Below are 19,596 nucleotides of genomic sequence, written 5' to 3' on the forward strand. Positions count from 1 at the left end.
GCGAAAGTATAATAGCTATTAATTAAGCATACAATGAGGGCAAAAGTAGTAATTTCTAAAACAAATAAAAGCTTTCTAACCAGACTTTAATAACAAGGCAAATACTTTGCCATTCTTAGATATCCTCTAAATTATAACTATTTACATCATGTGCTATAACTTTATTCCAAAAGATAAAATAATAGGTAAATGTCTTTATAATTTTGGAGAGAAAACAGTCTCTTTAAACAGATAATAAAACCAGAAGACAAAGGAGGAAAAATACAAATGTTTATTGAAATTTAATTTTCATATGGAAAATACACTATTAACAAAGTGAAAAGACCTTTTATTCTGTTAGCTTGATTTGCAAAGAACTCTCTCTTAAATAAGAAAAGAGCACAGTTTTAAAACTACAGATTAGCAAATATTTCAAAGTTTGATGACACCCTAAATGGTAATGTATATGAGAAAATGAGCACATACTCACATTGAGATGTATACAGAGCAAACGTTTCTGGAGAAAAATTTGCTAATAAATTTAAAATGTACATGCCCTTCAACTCAATAATTCTGCTAGTAATACTTTATTCTATCGATATACTAAAAAAATTAGGATATTTGCATAAAAGAAAATATGGTGAATAATGGAACATGTTATTTGATACTATGGGGATGCAATAAGCAAAATCTAAACTCTGAAAAACTCTGTAGGATAAACAGCCTAGTATCTTTTTTTTTTGTAGAGACAGAGTCTCACTTTATGGCCCTGGGTAGAGTGCTGTGGCATCGCATAGCTCACAGCAACCTCCAACTCCTGGCCTTAAGTGATTCTCTTGCCTCAGTCTCCCGAGTAGCTGGGACTACAGGCACCCGCCACAACGCCCGGCTATTTTTTTTTGGTTGCAATTCAGCCGGGGCCGGGTTTGAACCTGCCACCCTTGGTATATGGGGCTAGCACCTTACCGACTGAGCCACAGGCGCTGCCCAACAGCCTAGTATCTTTTTTTTTTTTTTTTTTTTGTGGTTTTTGGCCGGGGCTGGGTTTGAACCCGCCACCTCCGGCATATGGGACCGGCGCCCTACTCACTGAGCCACAGGTGCCGCCCGACAGCCTAGTATCTTTAACACATAAAATTTATACAGAAAAAGATACAGAGACAGCAGGGACCAAAATGTTAAAAGAGACTGAAGAAACACATCAATCTACTGCAATATGGGCCTTATTTGAATCTTGGCTTGAGCAAACAAAGTGTTAAAAATTTTTTGGATAACTGGGGAAATGTGAACACCAAGTGGATATGTGATACAAAGAAATTCTTTTATTAGAAATAACCATTCCATTGTAGTTATGTTTTTCCAAAAGGTTTACAGACTGAAATGTTTATGGGTAAAATTATTTTATGTCAACCATCTAGAGATCTACAGCTGTTTTTTTACCTTTGGAGAGAGGAAATGGGAAGGAGGAAAACGGAGCTGTCTCTTGTCATTTTTATACCTTTTAAATGGTATGAATTTTGTAAACTTACACATAAAGTATTTTCTTCTTTTGATCCCTCTTCACCTTTGTCCCCTCCCATTTTAAAAGTGTTACCTGGGACAAGCAGTAATATTATGGACCATAAAGACTTTAGGACTTTAAGAAGAGGTAATATAAATGATGGATTGTAAGAAGAGGTTACATAAATTTATATAATTGAAACCATTAAACTCCTATTTAAGATAACAGAAATTGGGAGAAGTTCTAGGAATAGATTTCCTAATATGTTATCATAGTGATTTAGTAAGTTAACTATTCCACATTCTCATTAATTCATCATTTGAACTTTTAGTAAATATTCAAATTATGTTCAAAAATATTTTAAAAACTTTTAAGAAAAGTATCAAATACTGTATACAAATCAGATTTAACTGGGATATGCTTTAAAACTTCAAATGGGAAAAAGCAAGCTTCTGAAAATCTCTTAAAGAAATCTGGGAAAGGAGAGTGCCCAACACTTAGCACAATATACATACAATAAAAATACATCTTTTTCTTACATGTTTACATTTTTCATAGTACTTTTAGTCTACGTAACCATAAAAAAAAAACCCCTCAAAATCTCATTACCTCTAAAATTCATCAACCAAAGAAATTCATCGTTAATTCTTTAAGTTATCTATAGATTTGAATTTCTAGATACATTCAAGGAAAGAACTTACCGATTCATGGCAGGATCATTCATGAAAGCTCGATAACCCTGCAAGTAAAACTTGCAGAGTGTCAAAACACCCAAAGCAACAAAAGAAACTGTGAAGACCAAACCCAAAAGAGAATAAGGAGTGCTACAGCATTCAGCAATACTGGAAAAAAGGGGGAGGGAGGGAATTAGTAGACATTAATTTTCCATTTCAAATAGAAACATTTTAAGGCTTTAAAGTAAGCACCAAATTTGATTTTATCCTCATTAATTAAAAACTTCTATGCCAATGGTTCTCAACCTTCCTAAAGCCGCATCCCTTAAGGGTCCCGACACACAGGATGAGAACTGTGCTCTAAGCCAAAATTTGAGGTGAAATCACCCAAGTACTTCATTAATAATTTAAGTCATCTTATTATTCAAACTTATCTTTACTTTTTCTTGGGCTAATGTCCAGTAAATAGCACCATATCAGAAACAAAGTCTTTATTGTTGTTAACCATTTATCATCCCCTACAAATGCAATAAAAATCAAAGTGCTTAAGTCTTATTCAACCAGTAAAAAATACAATTAGTATTTTTTAGTTGATAAATATGCAAAAGAAGCTTGTACAGTCAGTCACCCATTGTTCCTTCCACAGAGTTCTGGGTAATCAACTCATTTAGGCCATACAGCTAAAATAGTAACTTATGGCAACTTTTTGTTTGACCGAAGAAGCAGGGCATTTGTTGACTTACCAACATCCAAGCCCACACTCTTCCCACTACAATACATACTACTGATATTTTAAAATTTAAGTTAGGTTTAGATAAATGCATTTCTTAGGGAATTACTTTAAAGGCATGTCCAAGAATTCAGCCCAAACCCATTTAAAAATAATTTTAATTATTAATTTTTAGCATAAAAGTGCTATGATACCATTCATAAGGAAAAATGGAAAAATTATACACTAGACTTCTACTGCTTAGAAATACTTTCAACGAACATATTTGCCACTAACTTATGTGTATTTTATAAATACATATGTACTATTATGTACTAATGCATTGGATTTAGCATTTACACAGTATCAATTACCTTAAGTTTTAGAATTACAGAGTATTTCATTAGTACAGATGAGGAATTCATTCAAGCAGATCAATGCTTGTCCTTTACTATGCAGTTCTATTCCTTTATATAGTTATCTTTCCTACATAAATGATTGTAAGATGGTTTTTATATGAAAGCATCTAACTTTACATGGGCCAACAACATACACTATAATGACAAAAAAAGGTCTACTTTTCTGTTAGGAGTCAAAATATATGCCAATCATGGTAACTGATAACTAAAACAATAAAGAATTTTATGACATCGCTATGTATGTAATTTCTGAAATGTTTGACATTTTTCCAACAGAAATCATAATACAATGTTTTAACAAATTGTCTACAATTTTAAAATATGAGAATCATGGCTGAAAATTACACTAAAATTTTATTTCTTTCTCACTGGAAAAAGCCAAAATTTAACCAAAGATCTATAGTATTTTTCTATTTTTACCTCCTTATTTAGAGAAATCTTTTACACCCCAAAATATGACTTAATTATATATTCAAGATTTAATTACATAATCTCTTATTTTAGAAAAGAGTATGGTACTATATTTCAAAAGAAAAAATACTGAAGAATACAAGAGTTTTTAATCCAGCTCTGGGGAAGTTAAAAGTTTGGGACTTTTTTGGGTTTTTTTTGCAGTTTTTGGCCGGGCTGAGTTTGAACCTGCCACCTCCAGTATATGCGGCTGGCGTCCTTCTCCTTTGAGCCACAGGTGCCACTCAAGTTTGGAAAATTTATGTAACTTTTTTCCCGTCTCTCTTCAATAAGAGATGTTTTTGTTGATTTTAGTTTCTATTTTCTGGCTTCAAAAAAACCCTGTTTTTCAGTTTGTTTTCATGTTCTTTTTTGTTGGTTTGTTAGTCAGAGTATTCTGGTAAACTTCTAATCTTCTTTTTATAAATAAGTTGCTTTTTGGCAAGGAAACACATACATATAACCTGGCACACAAAGCAGTAAGAGGACACAAAACAACAGTAGCAAGGAGGACAGAAAACAACTCTTAAAGAGATATAAATGAACAAAAGAACCAATATGAGAACTTCTCAATTAAAAAAAACAAATTAAAACATTCCTATCTTTTTTTTTTTTTTTGCAGTTTTTAGCCAGGGCTAGGTTTGAACCCAACCACCTCTGGCATATGGGACCAGCATCTTATTCCGTTGAGCCTTAGGCACTGCCCAAAACATTCCTATCTTGAGAAAGGGCAATTCTGGCTATGTATAGAAAGAGAACAGGGAGCAAAAATTTCAGTATTATTTTCTTACTTTGTAAATAAGTGCAAATGTATCCATGGGTTTGTGACTTATTAAGCCTATCACACGATGCTCTACCTGATTTGATTGTGTTTTGCAATGGACAATAAACTGGTTTAAAGCACAACCAATTTCAGTCTCATACTGAGGTTATTATCCTAACCATAGAATTGTACCTCTTTCTCTTTAAATTCAGCTACTTTTTTGGATCATTTAAAAATTCTGCATTCTGAAAAAAAAAAAAAAAAAATTCTGCATTCTGGCTCGGGGGGCCTGTGGCTCAAGGGGCTAAGGCGCCAGCCACATACACCTGAGCTGGTGGGTTCAAATCCAGCCTGGGCCTGCCAAACAATAATGATGGCAGCACCAAAAAATAGCTGGGCATTGTGGCGGGTGCCTGTTGGGAGTCTGAGGCAGGAGAATCGTTTGAGCCCAAGAGTTGGAGGTTGCTGTGAGCTGTGATGCCACAGCACTCTACCCAGGGAGACAGCTTGAGGCTCTGTCTCAAAAAAATAAAATAAAATAAATAAAAATAAAAATTCTGCATTCTGCATAAAACCTCCATAATACTTACATAAAAAACCCAGCAAACTTATTTAATATTAAATTGATCATTACATGTATTTGACTTTGATACCAACTTACTACCTGCTTACAGAAACTATTTATAATTATTATTAATTTTCAGACAGTCTAACGTCTGACTCAGTATAAGTGAGTTTATCCTACTTAGTTGTTAGAAGAGGTATTACCCTGGTACAGTTTTATTGAAATTTAGGTTTGGGGTAAAGTTGTCGATCTTACTAACACACTTGTTAAAGGCAGTTAATTTGTCCTAAATTTCTCATTCCCTAACAGTCTTCCATCATACTGTATGGCTGAGAAACAATGGCTCCATTACCTAGAACTCTATATTTACTTTTCAGGAGGACATATTTTTGTTCTTGCCTTTAAAGTAACAATGAGTCAGGGAACCAAAACATATACCATGTGCTAAATTCTGAGAGTGAGAGTCAAGTTCAAGGGTGAAAAAAATGACAAATATGGACTAAGCACAAGCTCACAAAGACACTAAAGTGGGAAAAGAACTCAACATAAGACTTACAAAAGACTCATAACATAAGACTTATAAAAGAAAAAAAAACTAAATAATAAAAACCATGTCTTAAAATTCTTTGGGGTTAAAAAAGTACAGGGTATCCCAAGTCAGCATACACAGAGAAACTGGGAAATTATAGCTAAATGCACTTTCATTTACAAAATATTCATTACAAAATTTTACATAAAATTAAAATTTGGGATACCCTGTACTATGATTTGTCATTTCATTCATTATTTGACTCCATCTCAATTCCAAAGCAAAATATTAAGAATAAAAGGACATAATGAAAGTGTACAGATAAGTGACAGATTTTTAACTCAGATAGGGTCTGAGTGCCGATATTCCTTCTTTTAGCAGTTTCACTGGGGCAAGTTACTCTTGGGTCAATTTCCTCAGCTATTAAAAAGGTAATAATAAAAGCACCTATCTCTTAGGATTGCAGCATACGATTAAATGTGAGGGAAAAAGAGTTTTGGTAGTGTAGCACATAATGAATACTCAATAAATGTTATTTTTGTAACATATTTTTCTCTTACTGACCTAATAGTTTAACTTGACACTGAAAAAATACTTTAACAATTTGCTATGTACCTTTACATGAATCATTTGCTGCACTTTGGTCCATTTGCAGCCAAATATACCATCATAATTATTACATTAGCACCTCCTGCATTACCAGACCTAGGTATCATTTCATTTCATTCATTTCACTGAATTAAAATCCTGTATAAATTAAACACAAAGTTGTGTAATGTAATGGATACACATAAAAGTAATCTGCAAAACTTACTATTCTTAGATCAATGTTTTCTCTTACTAAGGTTTTATATAGTATCACAGGCTCTTATTAATTAATTACCTTGTCAGAAAAAGGAAAAGAAGCCTTTCCCGTGATGCAGGCTGATCTCGAGTACTGAAATACGAGTAAATCTGAAGAGCAAATAAGACGAGCCAGAAAACCATGAAAAGAACAGGGACTACCAATTGATTCCACAGAGACATTCCCAAGGCTAGAAGACCATATACCTCCACTACCTGAATAAGAAAATAAAATAGGAAAATATCTTGCATTACCATAATTTAAACATTTAAGAGTTTAATCTGAAGATTCCTTTAAAGTTAGCTCTACAGTTAGTAAATAGCCTGCTTTTTAAAATTAACTGATTTTGCACTATTATTAACACTTAACACACACTCCTTTGATGGAAGAGTAAATTGCCCTAACAGTTCAGGGATAAGGTCGAAAAAAGATCATATCTGCAACAAAACAACCTCAAAGGTACTTTAAGGAGACAAGATTAGAAACCCATATCTAATCAAAATAATCAGGATTAGCACGATGATATAATATTGCTTGAGGGACTAGAAAGAGAAATGTAAAATAATTTTCAGAGTTTATTCAGGAATGTCATAGATGAGAAACAATTCAGTGGGAGAGTATTTAATCACCAGAGAAGTTTCCTCTATTGTAGAGCAAAGATACTTACTTAGCAAGTCTTTTACCCTATACAAATTAATTCCCGTTGCTCCTAGTGTGTATTTATAAAGTAACATTTCTCAATTCATTTGGTTTGCCAAGTACATTATCACCAGAAAAAAGTTATACCTTAAAAAAAAAGCTTATTGGTATATAACTCAATACATTAGTCTCCCAGTTTATAAAACAATCTCTTATGAACTTGATTAGCAAAAATCAATTCCTGGAATCTGATTCAATCTCAGACCATAGATGTACCCAAGTTTCTAGAGTTACTAAGCCAGGGATGAGACCATGGTAACATAGCAGAGTTCTGCCAGGCAGCCTACAAAATCCTAACCTAGCAGCTAACTGGTCTTGCTGGAATCTCTCAATGTGATACCAGAATGTTTCAATTAGCCATAAACATCTTTACATTTAAAACTTTTTTCATTGGGAAAACAAATGCTTTTTCTACAACCTAGTCTATTAACCTCTATTTTTCCAAGTCAGAAAATATTAAAAGAAAAAGAAAATTGCACAACTAGCTGCAAATTATTATTAGAGGCAAAATGATCATTTAGGCAGAGAATACTTTTCCTCCTTTCCATTCAAGGAACAGAACCACTGAAACTTCTGATGGCTTCCATCTCTTGCTTATCCAATTGTTTCCAAGTCACAAATTCCATAACCTATCATTTATTTTCAACAACTACACCTAGTGATATATGAATGGCAACCAAGACATAATAATGTGATGGTGAAAAATGGAGGCGTTGCTTTTATCATTAAATATTTAATATTCAATAAGTACTTACTGAAAATATACTGTTCATTACAAAGTAGGACAGTGTCACATGACTAAATTCAAAAGAAAAATATATTTATTAAATTTGTCATTCTTACCCTGAATACAACTACAACCCTCCCCAATGAAGCAGCTCTTCACCTGGAGTGTGAAAATAACCCCCTTTTTTGGGGTAAATCTACTTCTGGGTAATCTGCCCAAGTTAATCATTGTGTAAGATAAAGAAAGAAGGTAGAATCAGGCTAAAGCCACGAATTTAGGGAAATTATTCTCAAAGATCTGCCTCTGGGGCTACAAGGGAACACCTCAGTTGGTATTATCAGTTTGGTCAATCTGAGAGCTTCTGGTACATTAAGGTCATATACACAGCCAAGAGATGGAAGAAACTGATCATTTTAACACTCTCTTTTTATACTAATGTCAGGTTTAAGATCCATTTTATATACTAAAACTTAAACAACTAAACCAAATAGAAACAATTAAATCCCAAATGTCTATTGTTTGTTTCTGGGATTAACTTTAGAGCTGAAGAAAATATGAGCATGACTATTCCAAAAGGCATGTTGTATTGGCAAAGTCAGTTCCAGCCAGTACTGTGTCCAAACAAAATTCATCATATCATAACCCAGAACTATTCAACTTTTCATATGAAATAAATTAGGTAAACAAAGAGAAGAAACTGTTCTCACAGTGGCACTATAATCAGGAGTAAAAAACAGGATTTGAATTCTAGGTATCCAATTCTTTGCTATCTTTGTCTTCGTCACAATAGCTAACACATACTGAACATCATCTGCCTAGCACTGAATTGATTTAAATCTCACAGCAACCATGTGAGGAAAGAACACAACTGTTTTTATTAGCTCTGTTTTATATAAAGTGAAGTTATTATCCCAAGGTTACACAGCTAGTAAAAAGCAGCATCAAGGTATGAACCCTGACAGTCTGCTTCCAGAAAGTCACTTCACTTCAGTACTTTCTCAACAGAACTTCTTAATAAAGAATCTCAGATGGTGCTACCTGGGTTGAAAATATTTGCTGTTTTGTAACTATAAAAAAAGAATGTTATCATAACTATAATTGTGAAATAAAAACACACCAGATCTTTAATGTACTTAATTAATATTTATGTAAATTTTATCTACTTGTGTGTGGTTGTTAGTCTTACCTGAACCAATTCTCTGTATGCAGACTTAGCAAGGTTATATGGTACTAATAGATTAGACCCAAGAAAATAGAGAACTTCCAATCCAGTAAAAATCATAGCAAATTTGTTGATGATAACAATAGTCTCCAGAGGAACAAGGCAGAGTCGTGCTAGCAGAGGAAGCATGTGGGCTGAAAAGAGCCAAATTTGCTTCGTTTTCATGACACAGGAGCATAAAGTACACACCACCAACTGACCTAAAATGGGAAATAGGATGCATTTAGTTTTGAGTATTTGGTATCCACAAAATAAGAACAAAATACGTGGTTGATAAGGATAACACAGCTTTTAAGGCAGACTTTCAAAGAGCTAGAAGTTCTTTTAGATAATAATTTGGAATCAAACTTTAACTTCATCTAACTATAATTACACATTCACATGTTCTATGAATTTTGAATACTAATTCCCTAGGGCTGATCTGAAAAAAACAGCATTAAATCTCCACTGATAGATTTATCTATCATCACCTCCTGATAGCATGTATAATGTGAAGAAAGCTTTAAACAATTTCTAATTCAGTATTATAATAATTCAGTTGCTACTGTTTACATATAGATCCTTTTCTAAAGGTACTCAAAATTTAACAGTTTATTCTATAGGTGAAAGCATAAAATACAAGTGATACAAGATTTTACTATAATAAGTCCAAGATTATACTATAGTAAGATTTGTTCTGAAATTTTTTATCTTCTGTTTAGATGATCACACAATTCTGAGTAGCTCAATCATGAAAGTTAAAACTGAAATGTTTAAGCAAATTCTTCTCATAGAGGTTCATACAAGATCATTACAGAAAAGTTAGGACTACAGAGAAACAAAAAGGGAAATATTATGTTCATAAAAAAGAAATTAAAGACTAAAAATAATAAAAAGAAAAAGGGGAAGAAACCCTCAGTCTTACAATCCTCCCACCCAACTATATTTTCAGATAAGGGATACTCAATCTGTATTTATTAGAAGAATATAAAAACTGTAACCATATTTACATAAGGCTAAACATTTATAACAATCTATTAGGAAGGTATTTTAATTTTAGCCTTTAGAGAAATAATATTCAAATAACATGAAGAATATTTTCATAAAGGCACAAAAAAGAGAAAAACTCATGATAATAAAGAAAAGAAAACAGACCACCAAATGAGATACTCAACATTTTATAGAAGATAGGAAACACAGATCTGAGGTTTAGCCAGGCTACTACTCTTTCCCCCAACCTGGGAGGAAGACTGAAGTTTATTCTCTGAAGATGATGAAACTGAGGCAGCTGGACCTTATACGTAGCCCACGGCAGAGGTGAGGTGACCAAATGAAAAGAGGGGATTAAAACAAAAGACTATAGTCCAAAAGATGAGATCTCTGGGGCGGCGCCTGTGGCTCAGTCGGTAAGGCGCTGGCCCCATATACCGAGGGTGACGGGTTCAAACCCGGACCCGGCCAAACTGCAACCAAAAAATAGCCGGGCGTTGTGGCGGGCGCCTATAGTCCCAGCTACTCGTGAGGCTGAGGCAAGAGAATCGCTTAAGCCCAGGAGTTGGAGGTTGCTGTGAGCTGTGTGAGGCCACGGCACTCTACCAAGGGCCATAAAGTGAGACTCTGTCTCTACAAAAAAAAAAAAAAATGAGATCTCTGCAGACTTATAAACTGTGTTGCTATGTTTATCATCACTTAGTTCTAGCCACTGTCTTCATCCTCCTCCTCCAGGTGATAGAAAGAGTACTCATGGGGAAACTGACCAGTCTAAGTAAAAAAAGACCTACAATAATTGACACTTTGGGGTCCCTCCTGCAAACAGCCAGTGCTACTTGATCACTCACACCAGTCGGTAAGGCCTAAAGAGATTCGAATCAACAAGGGAATAACTCCCTTCAATGTAAATGATCAGTCAAGGATCCCCCAGACATTTGAGTAAAATTTATGTTTTAATCATCTTAGATGGGTGGCACCCCGTAGCTCAGTGGGTAGAGTACTGGTCACATATACCCAGTCTGGCAGGTTCCAACCTGGCCTGGGCCAGCTAAACAACAAAGACAACTGCAACAAAAAAATAGCCAGGAGTTGTGGTGGGCACCTGAAGTCCCAGCTACTTCGGAGGCTGAGGCAAGAGAGTAGCTTAAGTCCAGGAGTTTGAGGTTGCTGTGAGCTGTGAAGCCATGGCACTATACCCAGGGCAACACAGTGAGACTCTGTCTCAAAAAAAAAAAAAAAAATCTCAGATGGAACCTATGCATTGATATTTACAATTCTTTCCTTTAATATATCTAGGTGATTTCCAGACTTGAAAAACACTACTCTCTCATGAATAAACAAAGAGAAAAAACATCTCAAGAGAAATGGAAAGAATGCAAAAAGGAAAAAAAAAAAGCTTCAGAAAGTTAAAATAGCTTTAAAAAAAGATGTACCTAAGAAATAAAATAGACTGTCATATATTATAAAAACCACATTCAGGGAAAACAACTATGGTCTTGGATTCCAGACAAATATGTAACAAAAATTAAAATGCAACCAAAGGGCTTAAAGATAAAGTTGGGATATCTTGGAAAGGAAAATAAAAAGACTGAAAAAAAAAAAAAAAAGAAGGTAAGAGAGAACGTAAAATAGAAGGAAATTTAGGGGCTCAGTGTAGGAGATCCATATCCTATTAACTAGGTTTTCAGAAAGAGACAAAAGAGAACATATCAGGAAAAAATGATCATGAGCTGAAAGAAGAGACAACTGAGGATACCTGAGAGTGGAAAGGGGTGGTATGGGGAGATATGGAGAGATTTTCACTATACAATTATGATACTTCTTGACTTTTAAAAATTAGTGTATTTCTTTAATAAAAAAATTAAATATTAAAATTCTGAAAGAAAGTTAAAATGCTTTAATAGTAGGAAAGATTAGGAGTATTGAATTCTGGTACATCTTACTTTCACTGTGTTCGTAGCTATGATACTTAAATGTCCTTGTTCAGCATGACGCAAACTTCCTCTAAGCTCTGAAAATTCCCCTGCGTCTATGCCAGCACATGCAGCTCTGGCGGTTACAGGCTCCATTTATTCTCTTTCCTACAAGAATATGACTCATATGACATATTCTCTTTAATTCATTCTGCTTCGGTGGAAGCAGGAAGGAGTCATATTTTTAGTGGAATCTCCCCTAAAGCTCCAGAAGAATATGTTTTTTGTTTTTTTAATAGGCCTGTTTCAACTTTTAATTCTGAAGAAATTGAAATCACAATATACTCTTTGGATTTCAGGACTCTACTATTAGAAATATCTCCAAGAAGTCTGCAATCCTAAGAAGGATTTCTATCTCCAAGAAATCATGGTACATTTAAATTACTTAGTTTTTCATAACAAGTTTATTACTGAAATGAAGAAAAGGAGTACGAAGTAAATACTTAAATCAAAGTTGGCAGAAAACACGCTACTTAATAGTATATGGATTTTGTTTTATTACCGATTAATTAGATCTTAGTTGAGAAAACAAAGGACTATATCCACTAAGAAAAGTTTATGGAAATATGGTTCATATTTATACTGAATACAACCATCACAAAGTAAAATTTTACAAGCTTTCTAACTCAGCAAATATTTTCAGAATTGAATGTTACCATTATTAAATGCACCAATTCATAGGATAGTCATAAAGTGGCATTATTTTTATCTCCTGCTACCTTTTAAAATCTATTTAAATTTTAAAATCTACTCTGTAGAGACCATTTTCCTGTCCCTAGATGAAATCTAAGGCAAGTCCATAACTTTCTTAATCTAGCATAGTTTATAGTCTCAATCTAGTAAGAACCAAAATTTTGAAATTGATTTAAAGTTGGGACTTTTCCCTGACTCTAGCTCAAGCCCTCCATGCTATGTAACTACAGACAGAAAACTTCCAATTGGAAGAGGGTTGATCTTTTTTGACCTGTCTTCTGCTCTCCCTGACTTACCCAGGATTGGAGCAGGTAGGAAGACAGGAGAGGGAAGGAAGGAGATACACATGTAATTTTAAATTTTCTAGCAGCCTCATTTAAAAAAGTAAAAAGAAACAGGTGACATTAATTAAAAATGTATTTTATATATCCTAATAGATCCCAAATATTATCATACAGAGTGGACATTCAATATATATTAAAAGTTAACGAGACATTTTACACCTTTTTTTGTACTAGAAATTGAGAGTACACTTTACCTCTATTGCATACTGTAATTTGGACTAGCCACATTCCAAGTGCTCAGTAGCTACATATGACTAGCTTTAGCCAGTACAACTTTAGATTTTGCACGCCTGAACCAGATAACCAATTCATGGTTCCCACCAATACTATAGAAGATTTATAACTCTGTCTACCACTGAATCTTTTTTTTTTTTTTTTTTGAGACAGAGTCTCACTAGTCACCTTTGGTAGAGTGCTGTAGCATCATAGCTCACAGCAACCTCAAACTCTTGGGCTCAAGCGATTCTCTTGTTTTAGCCTCCCAAGTAGCTGGAACTACAGGCGTCTGCCATAAGGCCCAGCTGTTTTTTAGAGACAGGAGTCTTGCTTTCTCAGGCTGGTCTGGAACCCTGTGAGTTTAGGCAGTCTGCTGCCTCAGCCTCCCAAGTGATGGGATTATAGGCGTGAGCCACCAAGCCTGGCTCTCAGGCCACAAACACCAGTAATGTCAGAGGCCCTTAGGAAGTGAGCTGCACAGCAGGAGGTGAGCAGCAATCAAGCAAAGCACATCTGTATTTACAGCCCCTTCCATCTATGCATCACTACCTAAACTCTGCCTCCTGTTCCCTCTCCCTCCCTCCCCCATCCATAAAACAATTATCTTCCATGAAACCAGTCCCTGGTGCCAAAAGTTTGGGGATCACGGCTTTAGATGGGCTGAGGAGGTATTTCAGAAAAAAAAGGTCTCTCTGAGGAAATCCTACTTCAATCTCCAGACTCTGACCTTTTAACACCTCCTACATGAGGAGTTTAGGAATCACAAAACGGGTTTTCTCTTATTTACTTTTTTGCAATTTTGGCATGATAGAGTCTACCTCACTCTGTACTATATCTATATCATTTTTAAGCCTCAGTATACCTCTATTTTTAACATTCTGCTACCTGAATATTTCAATCACATCTCAAGTTCTTGATGTTTCTGGAAATTTATTTTTGATAATAGGGAAGCAAAATTCAACAAAATTCAATAAGTAAATTTAAGATACTATACAGTTCATTTTAATCTTTCAAAGTAATAATTTGCTATTTAAAACTTAATCTTCCTAAATACTTAAAATGCCCTTAAAAAACATAAGCAATTAAAGGCTGTGCACAATATAATTATAAATACATAAACATCTACACATGTGAAAAAAGATTAAGAAAATGTAATATTAAACAACAGCCATATAGAGAAAGTCATCATAAGTCACTTTTGAGTTTTCCAAATTTATTATTATTTTTTATTTAAAGTGATTATGCACCAGTTGTACAAAATAGCAAGATTGGTTGGATCCTTACCTACACACTTTTTTTTTTTTTTTAGATAAGAGTCTCTGTTGCCCAAACTAGACTGTGGTGGCATCATCATAGCTCACCATAAGTAATCTCACACTAGTAAGCCTAAGTGATCCTCCTGCTTTAGTCTCCTGAGTAGCTGAGACCACAGGTACCCACCACCATGCCCAGATAATTTTTTCTACTTTTAGTAGAGATGGGATTGTGCTTTGCTCAGGCTGATCTAAACTCCTGACCTTAAGCAATCTTCTTGCTTTGGCCTCTTGGAATGCTAGGATTATAAGTGTGAGCCACCATGTCCAGCTTCCTACCTACCCTTTTAATTGTTTTATAATACTTACCTATTAAGGCTGTGGTAAACCGATTCATGGAGAGAGGTTCTAAATACATTGGTCCTTCATAGGCGAACTCCAGTTCACTCCTAACATAGTCCCTACATAAGAAAATTAGAAAATTAATAAGAATGTATTAGATACATTTCAAGCACACATAGGAAGAAAAATTGCTAAATCATAGTATTCTTATAAAAGCATACTATGATAACCCTTTTGATGTTCAAGAAAAAACTTAGATATAAAAAGTTATACAGAGATGGCTTTCGTCTCTGTCTGCCATGAACCAGAAACAGACACAATTAATTAAAACTAAATTTTACTATGCAGAGAAGGCTGCCAAAGTTCTAATTTACAAAATTTTCTTTCTTCCCATGGCCTTACTGAATATTTTATGCCCAGTAAAAAAGCCAGTTAAGACGCCATGTCTCAATCCTCCTACTTAAATGACATTACATGAACTAAGTCCCCTTTTGGCTCTCCTCCACCATCACCACCCCACTCTCATTTTATTTCCCCCAAAGTTTTATCTCCAATGATATTTTAGTAGTCACAGGTAAAACCACAAACTGTTTATAAAACTGGGTCACAGAAGGATAATCCCTAAAAAATGTCATTTTCAACTCTATAGGGCAGGCGTCCTCAAACTTTTTAAACAGGGGGCCAGTTCACTGTCCCTCAAACCGTTGGAGGGCTGGACTATAGTTTAAAAAAAAACACAAAACTATGAACAAATTCCTATGCACACTAAACATATCGTATTTTGAAGTAAAAAAACAAAACAGGAACAAATACAATCACACCACTTCATGTGGCCTGCGGGCCACAGTTTGAGAACGCCTGCTATAGGGTATCTCTAATGATAAGAATTTTAATATTTAAGTAGTTTACATATATATTCTGAAACAAATTTTAGATGGAATGAAGTATTCCTTTTTAAATTTAATTGATTTAATCTGATTACTGAGAAATACTAAGCTTTAAGTAGTAATTAAAGAAACTCTATACTCTAAGAAAATACAGGTGGGAAGCACAAAAGGGGAGCATTTAATTTATTTATTAGGAAGTGTCAGCATTGCAAGATAAGTTCTTTTAGCATCAAAGAAGGGAAATTTGTGTAAAAAATTTCCTTCCTCTTTTCTACAACTATTGAATGCTTTGTTCACTGTATTTTAAAACAGTTTGAAAATTTCAAGTATTTCCAGACAAACGCATATGGCTGTATTTACTTTTTCCATGAAAGTACTTTCCATTTAGGTGATTAAGTTGAATCCCTTTAGCACAGCACAGCCAAATAAGGAATGACCCTTACATAATCATCCAAAAGGGTACTACCAAAAAAAAAAAAAAATCAAAATTTGAAACTAACTTTTTTTTTTAATTAGAACAGTTTGGGGATGATTATAAAAATTAGTGACAGGTAACTAAGCTCCATGGGTGATCTAGCACTTCTCCTTTATCACTACCTATGCTGATTATCAGTATTTCTAGCATATAATGTATTAATAGTTTCTTTCTACTGAAAGAGATTTTCAAAGCTAGATTCTCAAGAAGAATAATTTTAATGCAATGGTTGTCAACCAAGGGCAATTTTGCTCCTGAAGGAACATTTTAATCTGAAACCATTTTTGGTTGTCACAACTGGGGAAGAGAAGGGTGATACTGGTACCTAGTGCGTAAAGGTCAAGGATTCTACTAAACATTTCAAAATGCACAGAATAGCCCCCAGAAGAAGAAATGATCCAGTACACAACATGTGAGTTGTGTAGTGGTTGAATAATCTTGTTGGAATGTGGAAAGGCACACAAATGACACATAAATATCTGATTACCATAGGTAACTATCAATGCTATTATTTCACAAAATTTTTTCAACTTAGAAAATTAGTGTATGCAAATGTCTTTTTCTATAACCAGTTTCTGAAGTACCAAATTAATCATTAAAATTATCCATATATTGATTCTTTTTCTTAGGAGACACCACACTACTCTTTGATATAACTAGATAGTAGTGAATGGGAGAAAATATTTGTAAATCATATATCTAATAAGGGAATAGAACATATATATAAAAAACTCCTACAACTTGGGCGGCGCCTGTGGCTCAGTGAGTAGGGCGCTGGCCCCCTATACCAAGGGTGGTGGGTTCAAACCCAGTCCTGACGACACTGCAATAAAAAAAATAGGCAGGCGCCTATAGTCCCATAGTCCCAGCTACTCGGGAGGCTGAGGCAAGAGAATCATCTAAGCCTAAGAGCTGGAGGTTGCTATGAGCTGTGACGCAATGGCACTCTACTAGGGGTGACAAAGTGAGACTCTGTCTCTTAAAAAAATAAATAAATAAAAACTCCTACAACTTAATAAAAAAAGGCATATAGCCCAATTAAATAATGGGTAAAGGATCTGAATAAACATTTTTCCCAAGATGATTTACAAATGGTCAATGAACAAATAAAAAGATGTTTCAACATCATTAGTTGTCAGGGAAATGCATATCCAAAGCACATTGGAATACCTCCTCACAGTCACTATGCTGGGTCTACTAAAAAACACAGATATCAGTTAGTGTTGGCAAGGATGTGGAGAAATTAGAACCCCCATTCGCAGCTGGCAGAAATGTAAAACAGTGCAGCTACTTTAAAAACCAGTCTGGCAGTTTCTTAAAAGGTTAAATATAGAGACCACACCTAGCAATTTTACTCCAAGGTATTTTCCAAATAAAAATAAAAACCCATACTCATAAAAAAAACCTGTGCATGTGTAGATGAATGGTCATAACATTATTCATAATAGCCAAAAGTAGAAACAATCCAAATGTCTGTCAATGGATAAATAGATGTATAAACAAAATGTGGTAAATCCATACGCTGTAATGTGATTTGAAGAGAAAAAGGAATAAAGTGCAGATATATACACATAACTTGGAAGAACCTTGAAAATATGCTAAATAAAATTCAATACATATGAAATACCCAGAACAGAGACAGCAAAAAGACTGACAGATGCATAGGGCTGGGTGGTGGTGGGGGTGTGTGGCTGTATACTTTAAACTGGTATGTGAATATCTTAATAAAGCTGTTATTTAAAAAAATATTATAATTTGTCACGAAGCTCCACATGAAATCTAAATAAATTTCTTTAACCAAAAACTCCAACCTCAGTATCTTGTAAATGTGGCATTTTAAAATTTTTTACTAACTGAACTTTTATTAATAACTCAAGGTTAGCACATCTTTGCTAATCTTTCATGAGACAATACCATACACATATAGTACAAATTATACCAAAAAAAAACCCAAAAAAACCTAAAGGATGTTGTATCTTGAAATTCATTCAATATCAAATAAAACTCCTTAGGATTGGCATTGTCTATAGTTTTAAAGCAGTAACTTGCTGAGGTAACATATTAAGTAGTGAAACAATTTCATACCCAGTTTGATTCTAAAACTAATTTTCTTTCAACTAATCATGGGACTGAAGTAGGATTTGAAAACCTAGATTCAAGTGTGAGATTGTCCCTCTCCAGCTGTTTGCTCACTTCAGGTTTTCATCTGTAAATCTCAAAGATCATAATAAGGATCAAAGTCATATAAGAATGGGAAGTGGTTGTGCCCACTATAAAATTTTATTATAATTGATTTTACTCTTTAAAGTTTTAAAGCTGGAGAAGATGTAGCTGCCTCTTCTCTGAATCACCTCTTTTCCTCCAGACTTCTCTAGGACCAAGAACTGCCTGAGCAGGGGATAGGGGCTGCAGGCTCAGCCTTATGACCAGTGTCCAACCAGCAGTGCAGTTTGCTGAGGCTGTGCTAAGTCAGTGGAGTCGGTGCCAGAGGAGGGGCTGTAGGACACGGCCTGGGTGGCAGCCGAGCCACAGTTTTTACATTGCACTGGTATCTGTAAGCAATTCAACACGCACCGGGGGTTCAGCTTCCTGTCCAGGACCATCCATGCTAGGGTCGCGCTCAAACACCCTTCAATGTCTTTGTGCACTGAGTAAGCTGCACATGAAAGGCAAAGCTGTGGAATTCACCTTTAAGAAGTCTGCAAGGGCCAGGAATCTATCCTTGTCACTGAACAGGTGGAACACTCTGTATGGAAGTGAGAGGGGCCAAAGGGGAAGAACATGCAGAAGCGCAGATCAAAAGGAGCCAGGTGTTACAACTTTGGAGGTCTAGATCATTGGGCTGAGGAATGCAAGCTGCCATAGCAGCCCAAGAAGTGCCACTTCTGTCAGCTCATCAGCCATATGGTAGCCTCACACCCACTAAAGGCACAGCAGGTCCCTAGTGCTCAGGGGAAGCCAGCCTACTTTCTCTAGGAAGAGATCCACAGCCCTGCCCTGTTCCCAGTAGCCCAGAATTGAGTCACGGTGGTTGGGGGCAATTCTTTTGCTATCAGGAAGTTTCAGTGAACAAGCAGAGTGGAGAAATTGAGTCTAGGGTGGGTTGGAGGTACCTTGCACTGCCGCATATCTCAGGTGAGACCAAGGAACCCTACCCATGCTCTATCTGAACCTGAATGCTTTAACTGAGACTCCATTCCCAGAATCTCTAGGTTTTTTTTTTTAAGGACAGAGTCTCACTTTGTTGCCCTCAGTAGAGTGCCCTGACATCACAGCTAACAGCAACCTCCAGCTCTTGGGCTCAGGCGATTCTCTCATCTCAGCTCACGAGTAGCTGGGACCATAGGTGTCCGCCATAACACC

The 19,596-nt window shown here is 35.3% G+C and overlaps 1 protein-coding gene across 1 annotated transcript in view; it reads right to left on the reverse strand.

Moving 5' to 3' along the window:
* The window catches only part of RNF145 (ring finger protein 145), a 59,789-nt gene that overhangs the window by 13,552 nt on the left and 26,641 nt on the right, over window positions 1-19,596 (reverse strand). The window contains exons 4-7 of the mRNA XM_053566951.1: window positions 14,899-14,990; window positions 9,046-9,281; window positions 6,473-6,648; window positions 2,182-2,322 (exon numbers count right to left, since the gene is read on the reverse strand). Of these exons, the coding sequence (XP_053422926.1) occupies window positions 2,182-2,322; window positions 6,473-6,648; window positions 9,046-9,281; window positions 14,899-14,990 (645 nt within the window). The remainder of the gene's footprint in view (window positions 1-2,181; window positions 2,323-6,472; window positions 6,649-9,045; window positions 9,282-14,898; window positions 14,991-19,596) is intronic.

Source organism: Nycticebus coucang, chromosome 17 (assembly GCF_027406575.1).
Source record: "Nycticebus coucang isolate mNycCou1 chromosome 17, mNycCou1.pri, whole genome shotgun sequence".
Classification (NCBI taxonomy): Eukaryota; Metazoa; Chordata; class Mammalia; order Primates; family Lorisidae; genus Nycticebus; species Nycticebus coucang.